The 26,420-nt window shown below is 60.9% G+C and overlaps 1 protein-coding gene across 1 annotated transcript in view; it reads right to left on the bottom strand.

The window, feature by feature from the left end:
- The window catches only part of ZC3H3 (zinc finger CCCH-type containing 3), a 118,245-nt gene that overhangs the window by 31,377 nt on the left and 60,448 nt on the right, over window positions 1-26,420 (bottom strand). The window contains exons 6-9 of the mRNA XM_003819449.5: window positions 8,889-9,076; window positions 2,168-2,210; window positions 1,933-2,091; window positions 1,760-1,829 (exon numbers count right to left, since the gene is read on the bottom strand). Coding sequence (XP_003819497.4) covers window positions 1,760-1,829; window positions 1,933-2,091; window positions 2,168-2,210; window positions 8,889-9,076 — 460 coding nt within the window. The remainder of the gene's footprint in view (window positions 1-1,759; window positions 1,830-1,932; window positions 2,092-2,167; window positions 2,211-8,888; window positions 9,077-26,420) is intronic.

Genomic DNA, 26,420 nt, shown 5'->3' on the forward strand with positions numbered 1-26,420 from the left:
GTGCTTGTTATCACCACTGGGCTGGGAGAGGGAAAAAATGTAACTTTCCTCCCATTTGGGGGAACCTCAGGCCTAAGGAGCAATGGCTGGGCTAGGGCCACCCAGGGAGGGAAACAGGGGGTCTCTTGCCATCTCCAGGAGACATCTCCCTGCCCCTCGTGGGCCACCACGGGCTCCTCCTGGGCTGCCTGGGTGTCCAGAACAAGGATGTCACCGTCCAGCCTCAGCATGGAGCCCCCACAGAGCCCCTGCCAGCACCCCAGGGTCTCCAGTCTTGCCCCAGGCTATTCCCGCTCCCCTCCCAGGGCCTTCCTCCCTCCTGGGTCAGACCACCCTCCCTGCTCCCACTACCCTTGTCCCCCTCCCCTTCTCAGCCTGCTCAGAGCTGCTGGGGCCTGAGGAGCCCTGGGGGATCTGGGCAGACCCAGAGGCTTTAAAAAGTCACTTTTCTGGGGCAAGGTTGGGGATGGGAAAGGAACTTGTCTAAGGCCAAGGAGGGAAGAAGGGGTCCAGAGAGCCAGCGGCCAGGGCTGAGAGGGAGGGAGGGAGAAGGCAAAGAAACAAAGGGTGATTTAACGAGCGGGAGTTTATTTCTAATTGTCTTTTAACTGCAGCCGCAGAGGGGAGAGGGGCTGGGGGCCGTTTGGGGCTGGCGGTGGTGGGCTGTAGACAATTCCCTTAATGTGGTTTTTGATATAGAGCCCAAATTAGCTCTAATAAAAAGGGATGATAAAGCCAACTCTACAGCAAACGGAGCTCCTCTTGGCTGTCAGAGCGGGGCTGTTATCAAGAGGAAACTGCATTCTCATTTCAATTAACCTTGTTTGCACCCCGCCACGTCCACACAAATAACAATAACATTAATTCAGGGCACTGGTGCGGGGCGTCCACATTAGACAGCTTGGAATGTGCTCCGGCTTTGGAGCTGGGAGCTAATGAACCCGAAACTCGACGTGAATTTCCAAATTGCTCACAACAGAGTTCCGAAGCTCTATTAGGGAGAAAAATGCTGATTCTTTTCAAGTTCCTCAAGGGGAAAAGCTGTTGCGGCAGCAGCACCCCTGCCCAACACCGCCTCCCTCACCCAAGGCAGCCCTCACTCCACTCGCATGCTGTGGTCACACCGTGGCTGAGTCCGGGGCACAGGAGCTACATATGTCCGCCAGCACTGACCCCTGACCCCAGCCCCAGGGCTCTCTTGCTGCTTCCCAGCAGGGGACCCACCTTGGCTCAAAGCAAGTCTGTTGGGTTTCAGGCCGCGGGGATAACCGCATGAGCCAGGAGTCCAGCTGTTCCCCCTCCAGCCCCTCCCTCCCGCCCTCTGCCCAGGCAGCCTCTCCACCCAGCCCCTCACATACAGCTTCCCCTCTCCTGCCAACCCCAGTCTGAAGAGGCCCTGAGGCCTCAGCCCTGGGTCCACAGGGGCACCTTCCTGGGTCCACAGTGGGACCACCTTCCCCTAGGCATGTGTAAGGGGGGCCTGGGGATCTGGTGAGGCCTGGTGCTGCCAGGAGAACGGAAAAGAGACCCCTGTGCGTGGTGAGCAGGGACCCTATCAGCGCTGCTTTCCTGGGAAGAGGAAGCCCGGCTGCAAAGCCTGCAGTGGGGTAGAGACGGTACAGCAGACTCTAAGGACGCCAGGGCAGGGATCTGCATGTCCCAAACCCAGGGAAAGCTGTGGCACCATCTGCCCGGAGGCCAGGTGGCTGAGGCCCCGGAGAAAGGTGCACGGGAGCAGGGCCACCAGCACCGCACTCACCTTCTCCTTGGACACATGGTGGGAGAAGGGGCAGGTCCCATCCGTTTTCTTGCAGGTGCCCCGGACAAACCTGCAGCACCAGGAGAAATGGGTGTGAGGAAGGGCCGGCAGGGACCAAGGGCGGGGCCCTGCACAGAACCTCCCCCAGGCCCACAGCGAGGGCAGGAGGGCACCTGGTGCACACGGCCACCTTCTCGGGATCGTGGATGTAGGGGCAGCGCTCGCCGCGCTTGCACCTGCCGAAGCGGTTGTAGTACATGCAGTACTCCTTCCTCTTCTCCCTGCGCTGCCGCGCCTGCCGGATGATGGCCAGGCTGCGCTGCACTGCCCGGCTGCAGACGGGGAGAGAGGTGCGTGAGCCTGAGGGCGAGCAGGGAGCCCACCCACTGCCCAGCCCAAAGGCAGTACCTGGCCAGGGAACGGCTACAGCTGCCTGCAGGATCCAGCCGGCCTATGGGGGAGAGAGGCACGGGTCATAGCAGGCCACAGCCTGGCCCGCACGCCCTTTCCCTGCTGACCCCCTTAGTCAAGGCCCTCAGGGGTCCCAACACTCAGCTCAGGCACAGCCTCCCCTCCAGGAAACTGCCCAGAGCTCCCCTCCCCACAGTGGTTCAGATGCCCTGGGCCCTGCCAGGCCCCTCTGGGGACACAGCACCTGAGAGTGGGGAGCTGCTGGGCCCTGTGTCTGGCTCCTCTCCAGGGCAGGGTCCGGGCAGGGCTCCTGTCCCTGCCCTCAGAGCCAGCAAAGCCAGGCAGCATCCGCGGAGGGCTTGGCCACGTGGGCTGGAGACGCCCGCCTGTCCCTGCTGCCTCCCTGGCCAGGCTCCCCAGGGCCACGCTCTGCTGGCTGGAACCCCCCTGCTGGCTTCCTCATGTCCCTGGGTGCCCACCCTGGGCCAAGGCAGTGACTGGCCTATGGACACTGCTCCTGGCTCTCTCCTCAGCCCTGGCCACCCAGGAAGCCGCCCTGTAAACAGAACAGCTGCTAAGAGCAGCACCTCCCTCTGCCAGAGCCTGGGCTGGGGCTTGTAGGGGACCCGCGGGGTCACTTAGACCAGGGTGTGAATATGGCCCGTGGGGCACACATGGTCTGGCCTTTTGGGAGCAAGAATGGCTTCTGACTTTTAGAGGGCTATAAAACTAAAGACATGCAGCAGAGAAGGTGTAGGGGCAAAGCCCACTTGGCGGAGGCATCTGCCCAGCTGCCCACTTGCAGCTGTGGAGGCCTGGGGGAAGGGCACCTGTCCCTGAAGCACTGGGCTGGCGCTGGCAGATCCTGGCTAGTGTCTGTTACTCTAAATTTTAGAGGTGCCTCATCAGATGCTCCTCAAAACCCCAAGCATAAGCGCCACCCCCGTCTTTCTGAAACCGCACACCACGGCCTGGGAGGGCGGCCTGGGAGTGCGGTGGTGGCAGGAAGGAAATGGACCTTGGGGCTGGACATGGCCGAGTGCTGCCAGGCCTGAGAGCCAAGGGGATGAGGCGGGGAGGGGGTGCCATCTGGAGGAGGAGGGTCTGCTCCGGTGACACAGCCCTGCCTGCCTTTTACAGACAGAGGTCACCCAGGATCACGGGGTGGGCAGGGCAGGACCAGCCTGCTGAGGGCGGCTTTCCCGGGTTCCTCAAATACGCGCATGATCCTTCCCAGACCAGATCCAATTTCCTACAGGGCAAATGCTGAAATGGACACTGCAGTTAAGAGGCAGAGGTGACATCACTCAGAAATTCTGGGGACCTGAGGTGGTGACAAAGCCATCCTAGTTTAAAAAGGGATGTCCCAAAGCCGCCCAGCCCCAAATAGCCAGACCTGCCCCACTCTGAGCACCAGAGAGCAGCCTCGTCCTCACTCTCCCAGATGGCCCAGCAGCCGCAGACTCCCACCCGAGGACCCAAGGCTTCCGCTCCCTCGCACCCCCAGGCTGGAGCCCCCCACACTCCTCGCTTTGTGCTTTGCGTCCAGCCCAGTGTTCCCTAGCTGGGGTCAGTGGTGCTGCTGCCCTTCACCCTCAGGGGCCCTGCCTACTGTCCCCACTCAGCCCGTCTCAAGTTTCAAAAGGGCAGCTCCAGAGCTGACTGGCCAGCGAGCCCGGCTGGGGCAGGAGCAGGAGCTAGTCATGGTACCTGGGGCAGGAAAGGAGGCGCTGAAGAACGCAGAAACCTGGGGCGTGTGGGGGGCCAAGGGCAAAGGGAGGGTGATGAGGGTCTTGGTGCGGAGGGACCAACGCAGGGGTGCTCAGGGCAGCCCCCGTTCTCAGGCCAGGACCCTTGTCCCCGGGTGGGTAGCAGGGCCCAGTCCAGACGGCACAGGCACGCCCTCACACCTGCCAGCCTGTGGGGTGAGGGACGCGGCAATGCGGCGGTCTGTCGGCACTGCTGGTTCCCAGGCTCTCGCCCAGGCTGCCAGTGACACTGCGACGCCATCTGCTCCAGGCAGGGACACGCTGGCATCACGTGCCCGCCTGGCAGGACCGGGTGCAGCAGGAGGGGTTACCTCCCTTTCCACTTTGTGCTCTTTAAAAAAATGCCAGTGTGAGGCTCACGGCGGGAGTTCTGACAAGAACAGGAGGCACTTTTTCAAATGCTTTGCAGTGTTAAAAAATGCACATAAAATAGCTGGCTGGAAAAGAGGCAAGGGCTGCCTGAGAAGTGCTAAAAAGTTCAACTGAATAACCCCCAGCAGCTCCACAGCAGAAGGCGCCGTGCATTCCAGAGAACTTTCACTTCCCCGGGATCTTCCCAGAATAGACTCGGCTCCCACCAGCCCCACCCCCTGCTCGGTGCCCCAGTGCCGGCTCTGGGCACCACTGGATGTCAGGTTCTGCAAGGCAAGCGGGGTGGGGGCCTTGCAGTCAGAGGTTCCTCAGCACCTCCAGCCCCTGCTCCGGCCAGCACCCACTGGACAGCTGCTGCCTGGCCCAAGGGACAACATCCACGATGACCGGGGCACGCAGGCAGCCCCAATTCCCAGGCCAGCCCTCTCCCAAGAAGTTAGGCAGGGCTGCGCCAAGCCCTGGTCTGCTCACAGCGTGCCCACCAGGCCCTCCAGGGCACGTCCGTCTGGCACATGGAAGCTGTGCTCTTGGGAGAAGGCGGCCAGCGGCAGAGGGCGCCCCAGGAGAGGCAGTGTGGGGCGGGGGCAAGCCGACAGGGCCTTCATCACCCCAGGGAGGGTAGGCAGGTGACCAGCAGGGGAGGCGCAGAGGCCGGACGTGCCAGGAACACGCAGCAGCTGGCCCACAGCAGGGAGGGCCACGGCCACAGGTGCCTGGGGGCTTTGGGGACACAGAACAAGCCAAGGCCAGCCCTGTGGCCAGAGACTGGGGCCTCTGCCCCACCACAGGAGCCATCAGGCTCTTGGTGGCCACATATGGGCCATGCTCACTGGGGGCCCACACAGGATTCTGTGGGGAGGGACCCTGGAGCTCAGGCCTTCAGGTGGCAGGCGGGCCCAGGAGGGAGGGCTCAGCTTCAGGGAGTGGGGAAGCTGGGGGTAGAAGCCATACTGTCCTCTGCCGTCTGGGGCCCAGAGCCCAGGGGGTCAGCCAGGACAGCCACCCCCACCCCTTCCAAGAAGGCTGCTGCACTTTCTTGTTGAAGTCAAATTTCTGCTGACACCAGGGGAGGAAATTTATTTCTTTAATTATTATTCCTCTTAAGTGGGCTGGTCAGCGGTATCCCACAGCTGGGAGCCATCTACCTTCCTCATGGCGAGGCGGGGCCGGTGGTGGCCCAGGCAGCTGGAGCTGTGGCCTCGCCTGTCGACCCAAAGGGCGAGTGCGGCCTCACTGGGCTCTGCACAGCCCCAGGACTGCCACAGTCGCCACCAAGGCTGGCCAGCGGGACACCGGAGGCCATAGCCCTACTCGATGGCAGGCGGGGCCTCCCCAGGGGCAGGGGTGGGAGCAAAGAGGCCCCTGGACCCCTGCCTGCCCTGGCTGGCACCAGCCTCTGTGCACCAGACCCTCCTTGCTTGCGTTGCTGAGGCTGAATGAAGGAGTTCTGGGTTGCTGCTGGTGCAGGGGTGAGACGTGCCCCAGAAGGGCTGGGGGAACCAGACTGACTCTCTGATGGCTCTGGGCCAAGGGAAGGGCCAACAGAGGCAGAGGCCAGTCAGCAAGGGTGGCCGGGATAGACTGTTCACAGTGTGGTGACGTCAGGGGCTCTGCGCCCGCCAGGGCTCTGCCATGTGTGTAAATGGCAAGGCGAGATTCTGCGGAGCTCAGCACTTGGCACCGAGGGGGAGACACAGCAGCACCGCAGCCTCCCAGGGAGGAGTGTGGCAGCCCCTCCTTCTCCTCCCCACTGCTGAGCGGGCCAGGGCTATGCACTCCCTCCTCCCCAAAGCTCAGACCCTGGGCCATCCGGGTGGTGGGCACCATGTCTGAGGGGGCCAAGTGCAAACCTGCTGCCTGCCACAGGCGTCTCTGTGGACACTGAGGAATGGGAGAGCTGGGATGGCAAGTGCACCTCCCCCCACAGGCCCACCCAGCCCAACAAACGTGGGCCACAGGATCCCGGCGAGGGCTGAGACGACCCAAGGGCCCCGGTGCGGGGAGACGGACCCACGCCACAAGCCCCTCCGTGGGTCCCACGGGTGCACGGTGCGGGGAGAATCCCAAGGACGCACCGCGACCTGGGTGAAGAGGCGGGGCCAGCCTTGGCCCTGTGCAGGGAGTGGGATGCAGCTGCTGCAGTGGGGGCCACTCCCTGAGTGGGTGGGTCCTCCCTGGGATGGGCTCTGGCTCTGGAAAGGGCAGTACGCATCCCCTCCCTGGCTCCAGCTTCCGCAGAGCAGGGCAGGGCCTGCAGACTGACTGCCAGGAGCAGCCTCAGCTGCCTATCCTGGCCGCCTGGGGCTCTCGCGGATGTCAGGACATCATGGTCTCCATGGCTGCTGTCTTGGCCACTTAATTATCAACCTCAGTCAGTACTATTATCATGACTACCGGGAGCTTTCTGAATGTGGGTGCAGTGGTGCCAGGTAGACCCTGCCTGCCCCCAACCCATCTCCTCCCCCTGCTGGCTGTGCACAGGGTCCTGCGATGCCTCACACCCCCTCCCACTCCTGCCCAGGCCTCTGCATGGCGGCCTCAGGATGCTCTTGCTGCTCCTGTCCCTTCTGAGCCCCTCTCAGTTTTCAGCTCATGAGAAAGGCCTCCCTGACCGCCTGACTGGACACGAGTCTGCGTATTTACACCTGTGGGCCCCAGGAATCTTCACTGGTGTTCAGCCCACACCTCTCCCTGCACTAGGGACGTCAGAGGCAGCATCCATGGGAGATGCAGGGCACCCTCCCACCCAGGCAGGCAGGTGAGGGCTCAGGGTGCCCTTCCCTGGGCAGAGGGATCAGCCTGGCTGCTCTGCCCACTGCCTCTAGGACCAGAGAGGAAAGCCAGTGCCAGGGCTGTGCCTGCAGCGTCAGTGCACTCAGGACAGTGCCAGCCAACGTGGGGCTTGGCCTCTGCCAAGGAGGCCCAGGGGAAGGTGGGACCACCCGGCATGAGCAGAGGAGGCACCTCATGGCTTTGTCCCTGGGGGTCAAGCACAATGTCCTCAGAGCACCTGCTGCTGGCCCTGGGAGCTCCACTGGTCAGGGTCCCTGTTGGTTCACATGGCTGGTGGCTGCTGGACGGCCACAGGCGCCTGGGACCTGCTGTGCCAGAGACTGGCCAGGGGCTTATACTTCACTCAGGGAAATGACTGCTGGAAAGAAGCCCGAGGCCCCTGCCCTCCACGATACAAACAGCTGTGTGTAGCCCCATAGGCCACCAAGCTCCAGAGTCCGAGGATCAGAGGTAACCAGAGAAGGCCCTGCTGGGTGACAGGAGGGCCTGTCCCCCAACCCACGGCAGCATCCCCCAGGGGCAGAGCCTCACCAAGGCCCCCATGTTCTGAGCCAGCTCCTGCACTGAGCACCCGGGGTGTAGCAGAGATGAGACCACACGCACAAATCACACAGCCCAGTCCCTCAAGGTACGGGTGGGGAAGCGGAGGCACACACAGGGGTGACACAGTGCCCAGGAAGGGACCCAGGGCTTCTCACCAGATCCTCAGCAAGTGGGGACTTATTCCCACCCAGTTCACCAGGGCCCCCCAGCCCCAGCCACCAGGCTGCAGGCATGGTCATGGGCACTGACCAGCCACAGTGTGGCTCAGAGCCCTGTGGGGCAGGTGCCAGGGCCCCCGTGCTGCTCCCAGCGACTCTGCCCAGGAAACAGCCCAGAAGCCCCTGGAGCCCAGAGATGGATGCTAGGAACACAGCCAGGCAGGGCGGCCAGTGAGGCTGGCTTCCAGGGAGGTACGCTTCCTGCCTCTCCTCTGACCCCCGCAGACCCTGCCCTCGGAGTCCACCTCCTCCAGGGGCTGAATCTGTTCTCTCTCTAGGTCCCAGGCGGGTCGGGGAGCCAGCATGGCCAGCCTCTGCAATCCCAACACCACCTGCAATCTCCCTCTTTTTTTTTGATGGACAAGAAAGGGGGTAAAATTGGACTGAAACCAAAATATTTTTCTAGTTAATTTGTAGGATAAGCGAATCCAAAGCATTTCCTTCTCCTGAGCCTGTTTCCCTGGGCTGGGAGGGCGCGAGGTGGCGGCGCCGGCTGCCTCCAGACACAGTTGTCGAGGCGTCGCCAATGCGATTATGGGCGCCGCGGCCCCAGGTGTGCGCTCGCCCAGGCATGTTTGCCGTACCTGGCATCATCCTTTTTCCAAAAGCGAAACACGGCGCTTGTGAGCAACTCTCCCCCACCCCACAGAAAATCAGGGGCCGCTCAGCCACGCGAGGTGGGCGCCACTCCAGGGCCCTTCCTGGGGGATGGCAGAGGAAGGCCTCCTGGCACCCTCCATTCTCCGGCTGCCCTGTTGGTCTCACTAGGGATGGCTACGAAGGCGCCGGGTGTATGGAAGAGTGAAATTAACTCCCAGGATGGGACATGACCCATTTGGGAAGTGCTTGTTTGGACTGGCTCCCTGGGAGCATGAGGCCCCTGACCTCTTCCCCAAGACAGGGGCGTGAGCCAAGGCCCAGAGCAGCCACAGCATGTTGGAGGTTAGGGGGTCTGGCCTGCAATGCCCACCACACGCTAGCCGGTCGGTGTCATCTCCCAGCGCCCCCGCCCTCACCTCTCACCTGTGCGGAGGAGGGGCCTGCTGCCCGCATCGCTGGGCTGGCCGGAGGTCTTGGAGAGCTTGTTGGCAGATACCTTGTAGAGGACCCCTCCGATGCAGCGGTAGCCTTTGCTCCGCCACCGAGGGGAGCCCGGTTGGGCTTTCCCACCCCCGCTGGCAACTGGACGCAGGCGGTTCAGCACCAGGGACCTGCAGAGACAGGAAATGCCCGTCAAACCTGGCCCCAGGACAGACTACAGCTCTGATGGTCAGTGCCAGGGGCAGAGCCCAGGCCTGGCCTCCCGAGGGGGACAGGGAGCAGCACTTGCGGTGGGTACACACTCCAGCTGGGTGACCACGGGCCATTGGCCCAGCTGCCAAGAGACCTCTGTCCCCCTCTGGCCCCCAACCCCCACCTCAGGGACATTTTGGCCGTCATCAGGGAACACTGACAAGGAGTCCCAGGAGGTGGCGCCCCCGACCCCACCCACGAGGCTGGGAACTCATGCGCCCCTAGAAGCCACGGTGAGAGGGCAGCGTTCTCCTCCAGTGCACACCTCTCCCGTGGACATAACCACCCCTGGGCCCCTGACCACCTGGCTGTGTGCTGCAGGGTAAGGGTCCCTGGGGCTGCAGGGCAGAGGGGCTGCAAGGTGTCTGCGTGTTGGTGAGAAGCACACCTGGCCCTTGGCACCTGGGCTGAGGCTCCCTTGAGTCGGCTTCAAGGCTGGGGCTATTTCTACCAACGCGGCCCCGGCACACACCACCCTGGCCGTCAGGACCACAGACACCATAGGGTCAGCAGGCTACCCTGCCTCTTCTCCTCCTCCACCCTGTCCTGCCTCCCCTTCATCCATAGCTCAGAGAGCCCTGCACTGAGAGGGCATGGGGACAGCCTCACAGACCCTGGGCCACGCTGTTTGAGGGAAATGCTGATGTTGCCTCAAGTCCAAGGGCTGAAGAGGCCGCGACAGCCCCTGGAGTTAGCTGAGCCGACAACCCTGGCTAGAGGAAGAGACCTAGGCCGACAGACCCTGAGCCCTGGCAGCCCCCACTCCTGCCAAATACTCCACAGCCTCCAGGAAGCCAAGGGGCAGAGTAAGACAGGAGGGGCCTGAGCTGTACTCCAGAGGCACCTCCCTGCAGCTGCCAGCCACACCCACAGCCCTGCGGACCCTCGGGCAAGCAGCCCCCAAGGTGGGGGGCTCAGGGCCTGGCAAATTGAGCTTGATTCCACATGAGCTCACGCTCTGCTCAAGCTGCCATGACCCCTGAGGTGGATACCGTGCCCCCAGCAAATCTGGGCAAGACATTTTTGGGCAGCCATGGGTGCGCAGGCAGCAAAGGGACCAGTCAAGTGGGAGGCGAGGACGGGCAGCTCAGGCCTGGCACAGGGCTGTGCCCCTGCTCTACGCTCCCCATCCCACACTGGTCCCCATGGCCCTGCAGCTACACAGCCCTCTCTGCTATGGAGTACCTGAGCCCCCCAACCCATCCACAGCTGCAGGAGACCCTTTTCCAGCTGGTCTGGGCCAGGGTGGAGTGCCCCCTAGACCCAGGCCTGCAGCATGCATGAAGGTGGGGCTCGCTTGTCTGGCTGGATGGGGCAGGTGCAGGGGGACAGCAGCATATCCATCAAAGCCACCCCACGAGGAGCCAACAGACCTGGTGGTACTGGGGATGGAGCAGCCCTGCTGTCGGGTTCCGCCGTCATCCCCACCACTCAGCCCCGCAACCCCTCTGGGCCTTGGTCCCTCTGCCTGCAAGCTGGGGTAATTCTCAGCAGCCGGGGGCCTCCAAGGGCCCATTAGAGAGAGAATGGGAGCAGAGAGAGCCCGGCGCCGGGGATGGGAGCTGCAGTGTAAGTACAAGCACGGCGGCCGGAGCACTTAACCCAGTTTCCTTTAATTAAAATTCAAGTTCACAAACACCAATCTTGGCGGGAAAGAGCCCACCAAGGGGCCTGGCAGTGCTGAGTGGTCTGCTGGCCCCCACCTCCCACCTATCCTGTCTGCGCCCTGCACACTCCAGCTGCTCCCCAACCCCCAGCCGGGCACTGTCTGGGCCAGAGGGGTGGAGGGTAGGCATCCTGCCAGCCAGACTCAGACCTCCAGGCTCTCATCAGACCCTGGGGTCCCAGTGCAGCCCCGGCCTCCAGGTGCCTGCAGGCCCAGCAGGTGCATGGCCTGTACCTTCAGCTTATCCTGGCACCAGGCCTGGAGGGAGGCGCCAGGCAGGACCTCCTGCACCAGCCTCTCAGTTGGAGAACCCCATCAGCCTGGGGGGCTCAGAGGCAGGTTCTGACCTTCCACAGGAGCTACGGCCACTACCTGGGGGACACTCAGCTTGACCCCAAATCCCAGTCAGGCTGAGCCCAGGGCCCTGCACCAGCCCCACAGTACTCACAGGCCTCAGGGGTCTCACCATTGGGAGGGTGAGGGGGCTGGTGGCCAGGGTGCACCCCCCCACCGCAGCACCAGCCACTCACAGAGCCTCTGGCCATCATACAACTGGGGCCAAAGCTAACTGTGGTCCTCGCCCCGGAAAGGCTGCTCAGGGCCAGCCTGGACTTGCTCCCAGGAGCCCCCAGCTCCCTGCCTCCCCACAGGCTCCAGTGAGTAGATGGTAAGTCTGCACTCTCAGGGGAAGCACCCAATCCTGCATGCCTGACCCCGCCCACAGCACAGGCTGGGTTCAACCCTGGCCGCCACAAAGCAGGAAGGACGAGCAGGCAACAGAGCCAACCCAGCTCTCCACCTGGGTCCAGCCAGGACGCCCTGAGGAGATGGTTGGGAGGGAGGCCCAGAACCCAGGTGTGCAAGGACTCACCTGCATGGGGACAGGCCACCACCCACTCACTGTGTGGCTCTCCAAAGGCACCCGGATGGAGGGCAAGGCCCGGGCTGCAGCACTTGCTCCCCTCCCCCAGGGGCAGCCACAGCTAGCCAGGCCCAGGGAAGGGCCCGTGGGGCAGAGGCATCAGGGCCTCTGGGGGTCAGCAGGCATTGGAAGCTTCCAGGACCGCCCCACCCACCAGGGCCGCCCCTCAGCTCTGTTTCAGGACCTCGGTCTGGCTGGGCGCTACAGCAGCCATGCCCCCGCTCCTTCTTATTTTTTTGTTTTTTTGAGACGGAGTTTTGCTCTTGTGACCCAGGCTAGAGTGCAATGGTGCGATCTCGGCTCACTGCAACCTCCGCCTCCCGGGTTCAAGAGGTTCTCCTGCCTCAGCCTCCAGAGTAGCTGGGATTACACGCATGTGCCAACATGCCCGGCTAATTTTTGTATTTTTAGTAGAGATGGTGTTTCACCCCATTGGCCAAGCTGGTCTCGAACTCCTGACCTCAGGTATCTGATGGCCTTGGCCTCCCAAAGTGCTGGGATTACAGGCATGAGCCACTGCGCCCAGCCACCCCCGCTCATTCTTTGGATGAACATGAACAATTAGCTTGTCCCCTTCTCTTCCCTCCTAAAAAAAACACCTTACTGGAGTGTGAGAACACCCAGAGGACATTAGAGGATCTGGGCGGAATGGAGATGTGGCAGCCCCTGCTGAGCCGTCCCGGGATCTGCGCCCGCTCTTCATGCTTGGGAATGTTCCCAGCCCCCCACTGCCCACCACAGCCTGGGAGCCCAGGGCCTCCCGGGAATGGGGCAGGGCGCTTCCTGGTGCTCAGCACACCTAGCCCAAGAGCCTCATTCCAAGAAGCTGCATCCCGGGAAGATGCTGTGGCAGAACCTCGGGCCTGTGCAGGTTGGCGGGGGTGATGGAGAGCTGTCTGGGGTTGCCCTCACCCCTGCCCTCGCCCTGGCTGCCTGGCTGGCTTTGGAACCTACAGCAGGAGGGTGCTGGGAGGGCATGGGGCGAGGGCCTTGTAGCTTTTCACGGCCGTGGGTGTCACAGCACTCCAGTAAATTGTGACCCTAATGGAGAGGATGGCCTTTGGAAACCAACTGCATTGAGAAGGGGGATGAAATTAATGAGATAATAGCAGGGCCAAGGACCCGGAGCGCGCGTCTGCCCTCACGGAAGGCTCTGTAATTCCTTTTCTGCAACGGGAGCTGCAGATCTAAAGGCCTCTCCCATCCGTCCGGCAGGCCCACACCGCCAGGAAATTTCATTAACGCTGGAAAATAGGAAAGGTATTAAGCGTGGATAATGAAGGCCAGGGAGGGAACAGTGCCTTAAGATAGTCTTCTTTCTCGCCTTTGTAATGGGAGGCATGAACTTTCCCTTCAAATCCATTTCTAATCCATTTGAAATACTACAGCAAATTATCTTTCCTTCAGCCCGAAATCGGCCAGCCAATTTACTCCGAATAGAAGTGACAATGCCCCAGGATTTATCACCATAACCTTGACTACACCAGGGCGAGGCTGGGCCTCCCCTCTCCCCCCTGGGGGGGCACAAAGGCCAGGAGGGGGAGATAACATTTTAAATGAAAAGCAGCAGTAATGGGGAGAAAGACACACACACTACAAAAGCAGGTGTATAAAGAAGCTGTCTGTGCAGTACTGCCCTAGGAGTAGCTGGAAACTTCCAGGCCAGAGGCTGTCCGGGCTGGCGAGGGGCACCACAGGTGCCCAGAGGGCTGAGCCCAGGCCCTCCTGTCTCTGAAAGCCCCTGTCCTGCCTCAGCCTGGGCCCCTCGGACCTGCTGAGTGCTGCCAGCCTCGCTAGGCACAGGTAGCAACAGTGGGGGCCGGGCGGACCTCTGGCTCTCGACCCTCAGGGACTCCTGTCACCTGTCCCCAGGACTTCAGTGGCGCTGGGGGCCTGGGCAAGATGGGAGAGAGGCTCGCTCTGAGGTCTTCGTTTTCCTGAAAGCCCAGGGGTAAACCTGGTGCATCCCCTGCCGGCATCCACAAGGCATGCCCACGCACAGCCTGCCAGCTGCCAGGCTCCCGGGCCTGCAAGCCCTGGCCTGGGCCACTGCTGCCGAGTGGCCCATGCAAGGACTCTGAGGACCAACCCTGGACACCCACACTCTACCCACTCCCTGAGGGCACTGCCCGTGGCAGGTCAGAGCAGCCCCCTCGCCACGTCATGTGGGCCGTGCAGGCTGAGAGGGGCCTCACCCCAGGCCACGTCATTGATCCTGGGCACAGATGCACACATACACATGGACCAGATCAGTGGCCTCGCAGTCAGGGCAGTGCATGCACAGCAAGCAGGCCCCGTGCACTGCCTGCCCCCAGGGTGACAGCCTCAGCACTTGCGCTCCCAGCAGCAGAAGCCCCAGCTCAGCAGAAACACATCTGACAAACCAATGCGGCTCCTCGGGTGAGTCCAGCCCTCTGAGCACCCAGGCCCTTTCAGGCCCTGCTCCCTGCCATGGGCACTGCCTGCGGTGTCTCCGTGCCATGGGACCCAGCTCTGAGACCAATCAGAGAGTGCTGGGCCTGGCAGTCAGCGTGACTGGCACACTGGCATGGCAGGAAGGCTGGGGAAGGGGCCCGGTCTCTTGACTCAGGCAGAGGTGGTGAGGGGACTGGGGGAGGCCTCCTCCACCCTAGAGACCCGGGAAGCAGCCCAGCACCCAGGATGCCCCGGCGGGACACACACTGGTGGGACCCGAGGGTCCAGGCCACAGCCAGGCAGCTTTTAAGCCCAAAAGCTGTGTCTTCCGATTGCCCAGTCCCACAGCACCTTCAGACATGCTGCCCAGGACACCTTCCCTGAGGCTCTGTGGCTTGTTCAACAGGGTCTTCCAAGGCCTTGGGTCATGTGGCCAGGGGTTCGAGGCCTAGGCCAGATTGCAGGCAGCCCTGGGAAGGCTGGGCCTCTCCGGAGCATCCTCCCAACCCAGCTCCCAGGCCCAGTGGTGCGACCAGCGGCTACACAAAGGCCAACACAGACCACAGTGGGTCCAGAGACCCTCATCTGGAAGAGAGCCGCTGATGGGAACCAGGGGCTCCTTCCCCATAGCAGCCCCTCAGCATCCTTCCCTCCCCCCCTCCCCGAAGCTCCCATGCCAGCCTCGGTGACATGGCACCCCATGTGAGCCTGAGTCCCTCCCCACCCTCCCAAAGTTCCCATGCCAGCCTCAGTGACATCCCACCCCACGTGAGCCCCTGAGAACTCCGTAAGGTTGTGTCTGTGCTTGAGGAGAACACCTGGGAACAGAGAGGTCGCTGTGTGACCAGGGGCGGGAGAGGCGAGGCCAGCAGAGGGGAGAGCCGCTCCCAGACCCTCCAGACCCGCCAGGGGCTCCACAGCAGGGAGGGCTGGGATTTGAAGATTTCTTCCTGCCAAGCGCCGCCACACGGTGGAGCCGGCGAGGGGACATCAGACCCTGGGAGGGAAACTGAAGGCAGACAGGGACGATGGGGACCTTCCAGGACCCTCGTGTTGTCGCCCTGCACCTCCGGCTGCTGGCAATCCAGCTCCAGTCTTGTCTGTTAAACACACTCCAGCACTAGCTGGCCCTCCTGCTCCCAAAGCCAGGCCCCGCAGCCAGTGTCGGTCAGCAGTTCTCTCCATGAGGGGCCTCATCAGCCTCCACTCGGACCCCCTGCCCAGGGCCCTCAGCCTCACCACTGGCAGAAGCCCTGCCCCGAGGCAATGCCCAGGCCCTGAACACGCCACGCAGAGCCCCAGGCTGGCACTAAGCCAGCTGGGTCTCCGCCCTGGTTCACAGCTGAAAGGGGGGCTGCACCCACCCCACCCTGCCAGTTGGTTTGTAAGCTGCACATTTGATCAAGTCCCTGCCAAGACCCTGCAGTGGGTCCCCTTGTTCTCAAGATGACCAGGTCAGAAGGCCCTGCGGGGCCAGGCACTCAGGTCCTGCTGGCCACAGCCCCCATGCAGCCTCTCTCCAGCCTAGAACTCCAGTTCCCCTGGGAAGTTCTGGTTTCTGGAAAGCACCGTGCTCCCTCCTGGCGCCAGGTCTTTGCACGTGCTGTCCCTCTGTCCAGATCCCAGGGCAGGCCTGAGGCCAAGTGCAGATGTCACAGCACTGGGGAGGCTGGCCCTACTTACCACTGGGGAAAATGAGCACAGGGGCCGTATCTGCAGAGACCACTGCTGCACCCCTGGCCCTGCAGATGTGCCGGGCACGCAGGGGGCTCTGTAAATGTGTGTTGCGAGAACACACCCAAGTGTGTGCCACCCTGGGGCTCCCAGGACCTTAAGAGGTCCTAAGGGAGGAGTGTGGGGTGGGGAAGGGTCAGGAGGCCCTGGTCAGTTACAGACACTCAGGAAGGAGACCTGTGGCAGGGAGGTGGCTGCCAGGGCTTGGTCAGCAGATACAAGGAGTGGACTCAGGCAGCAAGGGCCAGGCGCTGGGAATGCGGGCTGGGGCAAGATGGGCTCTCTGAGAACAAAGGGAGCAGCGGGGCTCAAGGAGGGAGGCACGGTCAGAACACATGCCCTGAGAGCTCCGAGAAGGGCGAGCCTGTCCCTGTCTCCCCAGGACGATGGCCAGGCTGCTACGGAGGTGACACAGGGACGTGCAATATGCAGACGTGGAAAGACCCTTGGGGGCATAAGTATGGTGACAGCAGGAGAGGCCAAGGGCTGAGCGAGGTCTTGGCCCGGCCCTAGCAGCCAGAAGAGGCAGGACCACAGGAGCAGGTACCGGGCCTCGGGGACACGACCTCAGGGCCTCCTAGGCCAGGGTTGTGCCTGTGTGTGGGCCGGGGACCCAGCAGCTCCTGGCCAGGCCGCCCAGGCCAGTGGCAACGTGCAGTAGACAGGCAGTCCAGCTGAGACACAGAGAAAACAACCGGAGAAGCATTTTTCAGGAAATGGAGCACAATTTTTCGAAGCTTGGAGCCCGAGCGGGGAGTGCGAAGTCAGCAGAAGAGGAGCGGCCGGGGGGAGGTGGCGCCGCAGCGAATCCCCAAGTAGGTCAGGCAGAGCCGCGCCGTGACAGGCACTAAACTGCTTAAGTGGGGCTTTCCACTGGAAACGCTGACACCCCCATCACAGTGCTGGCTCGGGAGGGCGAGCATGCATGTGTGTCCACGCGTGTGCGCGTGTGGGGCTGGCTGGAAGCCTCCCTCCCGGTTTCTCCTGGTGCTGAGCCACTGCGGCCCCCGAATGGGTTGGCCAGGCTACATGGGGCCCTTGCCTGGAGAGGCCCAGCCCGTGAGGCTGGGGCAATGCAGGGGAGGTGGTTCTACTGCACAGACACTCACAGAATGTCCTGAGTTCCGGAGGAGGAAGACAGAGTCCCTCGCGGGAGGGGCCCAAGCTGGGCCGGCAGGGAGGGGCGCTCAGGCCAGACAGAGCAGAGGCGTGCAGTGGGGGTGCTAGGCGGGCTCCTGGACCCTGCCCCCACGATCTCAGGGGCAGGGCTAAATGCTCAAGGGCCTGTGGCTGCCAGGGCTGAAATCTGACTACGTGGTGGCCACGCAGGCCTCACGATGGCTATGGCCACCTCATCTCACAGAAAGGACCCTCTTCTAACTTACTCCTCACAAGTCTGGCCCCCTATCCTCCAAATCCCTATACCCAGACCGTGGGGCCCTCACCAGCTCCAAGGGGCCTCCAGGTACCTGGGGCAGTAGCTGCTGTTCAGCAGGGGCTCCGGCGCCATGGCCAGATGGGCTCTCTAGTCCCGCTGTCACCCCCACAGCATCTACCTCCCAGTACGGGGGCCTGCAGAGACCGGCCAGCCGCTCGGCTTTCCAGGATACACCTTCAGCAGGCAGGCAGGGTTACAGGCCTGGGTGGGAGCTGAGAGCCCTGCACCAGAGGCCAGGGGCGCCGTGAGGGGAAAGAGCCATGCAGCCTTAGGGACAGCAGCCTTGTTTGGGGGCCCCATGAGGACAGGGACAGCCTTGAGTGCGACTGGTCCAGCTGAGGCTGAGCAGGGCTGGCTCCCCGGGCCCCTGGGCTGACTCGTCAGGTGGAGGCTCTGTTGTGACATCTGAGGACTTCCTCACTGGACACTGGTCCTTCCGAGGGCCATCCCTGCCCCGTCTCACCCCAGTAATGAATAAGAAGGATTCGGAGGCACCTCTGCAGCCTGGCTGGGTGGCAGGGGGCAATACTAATGACACTGCCTCCGTTACAAACGTCGTGCTCCATTATGAGGGGCTGGGACTATTTTATGTATTTTATGTGCTCACATCTATTCAATTGGTATTTCGATCAATGGATGCATTACAAGCTTTCCCTTTAAGAGCCTAATAAACAACAAGATGGAAAGTAAAATTCTCCATAAAATGACACTTTTAAAAATCCATTTCAGCTGAAGCTATCGGTGTTTTGTATGTCAGCTGCAAAAAACAAGTATTAGTGGGACTTCATGGCCCCGGAGCACCGAGTTCAGCTCGTCCGGCAGAGGTGCCAGGCGGCCAGGTGCAGCTGTCCTTGGCGGGCCCGCGACCCTCTGCACCTGTGCCACCCTTTGGGCTGGGTCATCGGCCCAGGACCCACTCTGTCTGTGCCGGCTACTGAGGGACAGGCTGGCCAGGAATCCTGCCTAGGCCCTCAAGGACCCCTCAGGTCACTGCTGTCTAAAGAGACTCACAGCAGACATCCCCCAACTCCCAGGCCCTGGGACAGCCCCTCCGAAGACCACACAGCAAATCCGGCTCAGCTCCCTGGAAAGGGATGGTGACCTCAGCAAACTTCATGCAGCCCTTGCAAGGACAGTGGTATCTGCAAAAACCACGGGAAACCCACAATAAAAACCCACTCACTTCAGAGGGGTAACCAGAACTGATTATGAAGCAAAGATGTGTGAAAACCAAAGCCCTGCAAGACAGCGGCAAACACCAGTTGGAACATACAAAGAAGAGAAGCCAGAAACACTCTCAAAGAACTGAGGAAAAATTCTACAGCAGGGGCGCCGGGCCAACATGTGGAAGTTATGGAGCATGGGTCCCCCTGGTGCTGAGAACAGGAGGGAGGCAGGCGGGGCCAGGGATCTGAGGTGTTTGTTGTGTGTGTGGCTGAAATCCTAAGAAGAAGAAAATGCAAATCTATGATTTGGAGGCTGGTTCCTTGGTGAGGCCGAGAACCTGCTCCAGAGTTTCTAAGGTGATCTGGAAGAGTGAGCATTCAGGAATAACGAAGGGCACAGACAAGAGGGTCAACAGTGAGGATGGAGAGTCTGGGAACAGCCCATACATCTGCTCACCCGAGTGACACGGGCGCCCCTGCACCTGAGTGGGTCAGGATCTCATTTCAATACATGTGTCTCCATGGGGAGACAAAAGGACACTGGCCCCTACCTCAGACCACAGGTAAAAATTAATTCAAGAAGCCTCAGGCTTAAAATATAAAAGCTAAAATAGCCAAGCTTCTAGAAGAAAACATGAATGTGGGATAGACAAATATTTCTTAAACAGGACACAAAGAGCACTACTCATAAAAGGCTGAAAAACCAGATGCCGTGGAAGAGCAGGTCCCTCGCTGTAAGCAGACGTGTGGGGCGGAAGACATCCACAACAAAAACAAACTCCCACAAATCAGCCAAAAGGCAAATCACACAAAAACAGGCCAACACCCAAAGAGGCCCTTTACAGTAAAGAAGGGCACCACCAGGAGACCTGAGTGAAGAAAAAGATGCCCAGCAATGCCAGCCAGCGGGATGGGCGTGAGGCCCCACACCCCCCAGCATGGCGAGAACAGGAGACACGGGCCTGCGAATCCTGGCCAAGGCCACGGGCCAGCCACAATGCTCACATGCTGCTGCTGGCAGGCTGGGACAGCTACCTGGGACAGCTTCCAAAGCTCAGTGTCCATCACCCTCTGAGGCAGCAACTCCACAGAAACGAGGGCTACCAGCACCCAGAGACACACCCAAGACAGCAGCTTCATAACTGGCAAGGATGGGAGAGACTCCAGATACCCACCCATCAACTGCAAGATGGCGCATCCGTATCACAGACCACCACACGGCAGGGAAAAAGAATGAGTTCCCGCCAGGCACGGCACTGTAGCGGAGTGAGAAGCGTGGGCGCCTACGGCTGCCTGGCTGCTGCCATGGAATGCTCTGCAGTGGGTGGCTACGACAACAGAAACACACTTTCTCACAAGGCTGGGGCGCCGCACCGAGGCTCTGGCAAGGCTGGTTTCTGGTGAGGTCTCCCTTCCTGGCTTGTACTGTCCTCCCGTGGCTTTTCCTCTGGGCATGTGCCCCTGGTGGCACTTTTTATTCTTGTAAGGACATTAGTCCTAGTGGATCAGGGCCAAACACGTATAATCCCATTTAACCTCAATTACCTGTTTGAAGACCCCATCCCCAAACGTAGTCACATTGGGGGTTAGGGTTTCCATCTATGAACTTGGTGGGGGACACAATTCAGTCCATGAAAAGTGATGAACAAAAGAAGTCAGACACAGAACGGCACCCGCTACATGACCCCACCACCAAGAAGCTCACACAGAAAACAGCACCTGCTCCACAACCCCACCACCACGAAGCTCACACACAAAACAGCACCTGCTACAGGACCCCATCACCATGAAGCTCACACACAGAACAGCACCTGCTCCACGACCCCATCACCACGAAGCTCACACACAGAACAGCACCCGCTACACGGCCCCATCACCACGAAGCTCACACACAGAACAGCACCCGCTACACGACCCCATCACCACGAAGCTCACACACAGAACAGCACCCGCTACACGGCCCCATCACCACGAAGTCACACACAGAACAGCACCCACTACACGACCCCATCACTACGAAGCTCACAGAACAGCACCCGCTACACGACCCCATCACCACGAAGTCACACACAGAACAGCACCCGCTACACGGCCCCATCACCACGAAGCTCACAGAACAGCACCCGCTACACGACCCCACCACCACGAAGCTCAGACACAGAATAGCACCTGCTCCACGACCCCATCACCACGAAGCTCACAGAACAGCACCCGCTATGCGGCCCCATCACCACGAAGTTCAGGAACAGGCAAAGCCAATCGAGGTAGGCAGAGAGCAGAAAAGCAGGTGCTCATGGGGTAGACATGAGTGGGAAGGGCCAGAGGGAAGCTTCCAGAACTCATGCCATCTTAGGTAGGAAAGGCTGTTCTAAGCACATCAATACATGAAATCTCAAGAGACTGGCAGATTTAAGTGCACAGAAAAGTAAAAACTTCTGCAAACATCCTCACGAAATTCAAAGCGAGGAAAATGACAAAAAGGCGACTCCCCCTGAACACTTGGAGTTCCATGAATCCATAAGAAACAAGCCAGCTGGAGACAAGCGAATAGGGAACACAAACCATGTTGAACTTGACCAAGAATTAAAGTTAAGCCTGGATGGCACCCTCCTCAGATCCGCTGTCCATGTTTCTGCCCGTGGCTGCTGACGCTGACGAGGCCCGGAAGGGCCAGCAGTCCATGCCCCCTCTATCCCCCAAGCCAGTGGCAGCGCTGACCCCTAGGACTGTTCATCCAGCTGAAGGCGCTTCTCTGGGAAGGGCCTAAGACCAGCAATGAGAGGAGCGAGGTGGGGCCTGGGTGGGGATCAGCTTGTGTCTACCCGGCCAAATGTCATTGCCTGCAGGGAGCCTTCCAGGCTGCAGACACCAGAGAAAGGTTGGAGCTGTGTCTGGTACCTGTGCCCTAACTGAATCCTCTCCTTGCTCTGCCACTCCCCATGACTGCTAGTACCCACTGGGCAGGGGACGCCCCAGGTGGGAAGGGCTCAGCCAGGGCCTGGTTCCAAGAAGCTGGGTAGGGTGGGGTGGGGGAGTCCTGGAGGACGCGCAGCCAACGGAAAGGAGGGAGCTGGGGCCCCTCAGCCAACCTTTGGGGGGATGCGCCCTCCCACCGCGGCTGGGCCACGGAGCCCCGCCCACCACCGCCTGGCCCCGCCCACCGCCCTGGCTAGGGGAGAGGGGCCAGGGGAGGAGCCGGCTGGAAGCAGCCTCCGCAGGCAAGGGGGTGCCTTGCCCCTGTCCCGCCCCAGGACCGCCCCAGGCAAGCCAGAGCACTGAGGGTACTGAGCTGGGCCATAATTTATGCCCGCCCGCCTATGCTTTATGGCTTTCTTAATTCAGCTCCTGCTACTATTAATGTAGTTAATGCTGAGATTATATCTATTTTCTGGCGTCAGGCGGTGATTTATTCAAGCCATTTTTCCGGTGGAGGCTCCCACGCTGTTAAATCAAGCGCCTTGCCAATTAAGTGCTGACTTGGGAAGTGGACGCAATCTTAGCAGACATCCAACCGCAAATTAAACCGCGCCTGACTCTGGGGAGTGGACGGGGCAGCGGGACCCTTGCTGACTTGCAGGAAAGTCAGGAAAGTGGTGGGTGCATCCTACCCACTGTGGTCCCTGGGCCGGTCCCTGGGCCTGTCCCTGAGCCATTGGTCTCTGGAACTGCAGCCCACACCCACACTCCAGGCCACAGGGTTCCAGGGAAACACCCTTAGACGCCCGTGCTTCCTAAACCACGCCCAGCAAGCACCTGACACACAGGGCCCTCGCAGGTGCTGGGGATGGGGCAGGGGCGGCGGAGGGGAAGGGGGCCATGAGGAAGGTGGGAGCCTCCCCAGCAGGTGGGTGGAGCTGCACAGTGCTCAGCAGCTGGGAGGCCCCCCGGGGCCTGGACCCTGCAGAAGTCTCACCCACGGTCCCATCTCTGAGGGCCCACATAGCAATACAATAGAAAGGAGGTAGGGAGGCCAGGGTTGGGGGCAGCCAGGCTAAGGACTCCCACCCCCAACAGGCCCAGCTCTCCTGAACACTCCTGTCCCCTGTGGGGGCCTCAGTCCTCTGTCAGGCACTGTCCACATGCCAACTGCAGAGACCACCCGGGCCCAGCCCAGAGAACCTGCTGTCACCCTCCTCCCTAGTGGGGCCCTGGGACAAGGTAGGCAGATGTGCCACCCTTGTCCATCTGCCAGATACTCAGCCCAGCCTTGAGAGGTTAATCATGTTTTGGAGTGAGATCTGGCTGGAGGATTGATATATTCGAGGAGTTAAATAAGATACTGATGGCCGGGTGCAGTGGCTCACGCCTGTAATCGCAGCACTTTGGGAGGCCAAGGCAGGCGGATCACTTGAGGTCAGGAGTTTGAAACCAGCCTGGCCAACATGGTGAAACCCTGTCTCTACTAAAAATACAAAAATTAGCCATGAGTGGTGGTAGGTGCCTGTAATCCCAGCTACTCCGGAGGCTGAGGTAGGAGAATTGCTTGAGCCCAGGAGGCAGAGCCTGCAGTGAGCTGAGATTGCACTCCAGCCTGGGCAACAAAGCAAGACTCCGTCTCAAAATAAATAAATAAATATTGACTATGTAAATAATACTTTACGACCACCTCTAAAACCAAGGTAAAGTGGTATTTAAAACGGCGTTTAACTGTGTAAGGCACCCAGGTAGCGCCGGGTGACAAGGACATTTTATTTCTTCCTGTCAGGGGTGGTTTTTCAGTTTCCAGGAATGTCCATGCTTGCCCCTCCCTCCAGGGAGCCCAGGCACCAACTGGCAGACACACACATATCCACGGCTGGGCAGACAGGGCAGGAGGGCCCAGGCACAGGGGGCTCCGCCCTCCCCGGCCTGAGAGGAATTCCACGGATCCCACAGGAACCCCCGGGGGGCCCTTGAGCTCCCTCCCCGAAGGTCCTTGTGCAAACTGAAGGAAGGCTCCCTCCAGATTTGTCACCAGACACTCTCTGCAGCCTGTCCCTGCGATGCCACTGCCGGCCCACACGGAACCATGCTGTGGCCTGCGGTTCCACCAAGGTGGCAGCAGCATCTCACCAGGGAGCTCCTGCATCCTGTCCCAAGGGCTTGCCCACAACATGGACAGGGACAGCCATTCACAGCCGGGCCTGGGCGAGGCTCACACCCGTATGACCCCACAGGAGCCAGCCCGAAAGGGCAAAGCAGCATCTTGAGCCCCACGGCTGGAGACGCAGTGTGCCACACCCGGCTCGGGGCACATGCCCCATCACCAGCTCCTCAGGCCAGCCCAGCCTGGAGCCATGCATTGGTCACAGTGGTACAGAGAGGACCCCCGTATCCTGGACTCACGGGTCCCTCTGCCACCGTTGCCCAGCAGGCCATGCTCTCACAGCAGGGATGGGGTGGACTGAGCAGAGCTGCCCTCCGGGGCAGGGGAGGCAGAGGCCGTGCAGGGCTGTGGGGCTGGGTGCAGGGTGGGCCCTAGAGAAGGAGCAGAACAGGGCATGACTCCCTCAGTCCTGCAGGCACAGGACACCCTCGGCCCTGGGCCTGGCTTGGACCACTCACAGCACCTACTCCTTTTGGCCTCCCTCTTTGCTAGGAAGCCCTCAGCCACCGTGTTTCTGGCAGCCCACCCCACAGGCACGTTGCCTCCACCTGGTGCACCAGGCGCAGCACCTAAGCGTGGCGCGTATCCCTGGGGAGGAGGGCAGAGAAGGAGTGAAAGCAGAAAGAGGGCACACTACAGAGAGCTGGACACATGCGTGCAGACAGGGAATGGAGAGGAGAAACAAGAAGGAAAAGACAGACATTGCATGGGACCAAAGGGTGGAGGCCTAAGAGGCACAGAGATGCAGGGATCAGCAGGCCCAGGTCGGGCGGCAAAGCCTCGGGGGGAGGAGTGTGCTGGCCTTGGAGGCCTCCAGGCGCCCCCTCCTCACTGGCCACCCACTGAAAACACCACAGTCAGGGGATACACACCACAGACTGGCCCAGTGGGGGGGATCCGGTGGCAGCCACCTCCCTCCTCCCACCAGGGCCTCAGCATCAGGCCACTCCCAGGGCCCTGGCCCGCCTTATATCCCCCACCATCTGGACCCTCAGTCCAGGACACACTGGCCCTGACCCTCTGCAGCACTGACCACAGGACCATCCTGAACTCCCTGCCAAGAGCTGCCCACCTGTAGCGTCAGGAACGGAGCCAGCAAACAGACCTGGACCCAGAGCCACTGCCGGCTGGATGCTCAGCTCCCAAGGGACTGATGCCAGAGGGGCCTGGGGAGGGCCTCACCTCGCACCCACACCTGTGTGGGCACCTGACCACATGCACGTCCTGCTGATCAGAACAGCAAAGGAAGAAGGCACCCTGGCCCAGGGGCTCCCTCCTCAGGGTCCTGTGTTCTGGCCCAGGGGCTCCCTCCTCAGGGTCCTGTGTCCTGGCCCAGATCTGCCCTGCCTGCCAGCAAGGGCTGGGGTCTAAGATCTCCAGGAAAAAGTCCCTCTCCCTTTGTCCGGAAAAAGTCCCAGAGGATCAGAGGTGTCCCTCAGGGACACCCCAGCCTCGGTGTGGATGCGGACTAGCTCAGGCCCTGGCAAGACTGGCTCTCCTCCCTCTTCCCTACCCCAAACCACCAAGGCAGAGGCTGCAGGAGGGGTCTGGCCCTCGGCCACACCTGGAGAAGGTGGAAGGTATGCAGGCTCGGGGGGATGCCAGCTCAGCCCTGCTGCCATGGGCACTGCCAAGGACTCCACTCACAAAGCCGAAAGGCCTGCCTGCCTCAAACAAACAGAGAAATAAATAAATAACCACAGCACACTTTGAAACAACTTCCAAATTAAGAGTTGCATCCATGCTGTCAAGCCCCTGCTAGCAGCTTCTGTGGCACCTTCCGTGCAAAACCGTATCTCAGCCCATTTATTAGAATGATGAAGGCAAAAGGGATCTAAAAATTGCACTCCTTCCTTAATGAGCAGCCGAAGGGATCGGTAAGCATAATTTCAGAGGCCAGTAATATTTTATATAATCGCCGAGTGGTTTAAATTGAAAACCCCCAACTGAATCAATATTTACTGCATTGAAACGAAATGAATAGTAATAAGTCACTAAGCTCCCTGTCCTGTTTCATAAAATAAAAAATTATAAAAATGAGCACAGGCACAGGGAGGCCATCACATTAACTTTTACAGCACTTGGGGAGCCGTAACCGTTACGCCTGTTCCCATAAAATAAAACTCTAAAAAACCTGCCGGAGTCCTGCCTCAGCAGCACGTGGGGAAGCCTGGGGAGTGGGAGGGGAAGGGGAGCGCTGAGGGCCATCCCCACAGGCCTCCCCAGGGCCAGGATGGGCCCCAAGACCCCACAGGCTGACCACGCCTGGTGCCCACCCACACCCCACACAGAGGCCCAGAGCGCCCTGGACCCAGCTTCAACAGAGACTTCCTGCCACCCTCAGGCCGAACTTCCTGCTTTGATTTCTTTACCAGTTTTCTCAAATGACAGAGTATCTCAGAGAGCGTGAATGAGAAGCTCAGGCTACGGGACGGGACGGGTGGCAGCCCGCCAGCCCTCCCTCTGAGCAGGCCCCAGGCTCTGGGTGGGAAAAGCACAAATGCCTGCCAGCGTGGAGAATGGGGCTCCGGCAGATGACCCCCGAGGGGTGAGCACAGGGCCCCACCCCACAGTGCAGGAGCCTGTGGCCACCCCTGCGAACAGGCCCACACAAGGCCCGGGAAGGTCAGGGCTTCAGAGCACAGCGGCGCCAGCAGAACCCAGAGCGAGGGCCAGCCGGGAAGGAAGGGCCAGCCGGGACAGGAGGGAAGCGGCAGGTTGGGGGAGGGGGGTGCTGTGGGCACACACACGAGGGGATGGGAGCACAGGAACACAGCCCCCAGAGGGCCAGGAGCCCCCACACTCACCCTGAGACCCTGGGCAGGAACAAAGGCC

The sequence above is a fragment of the Pan paniscus genome, chromosome 7 (assembly GCF_029289425.2).
Source record: "Pan paniscus chromosome 7, NHGRI_mPanPan1-v2.0_pri, whole genome shotgun sequence".
NCBI lineage: Eukaryota > Metazoa > Chordata > Mammalia > Primates > Hominidae > Pan > Pan paniscus.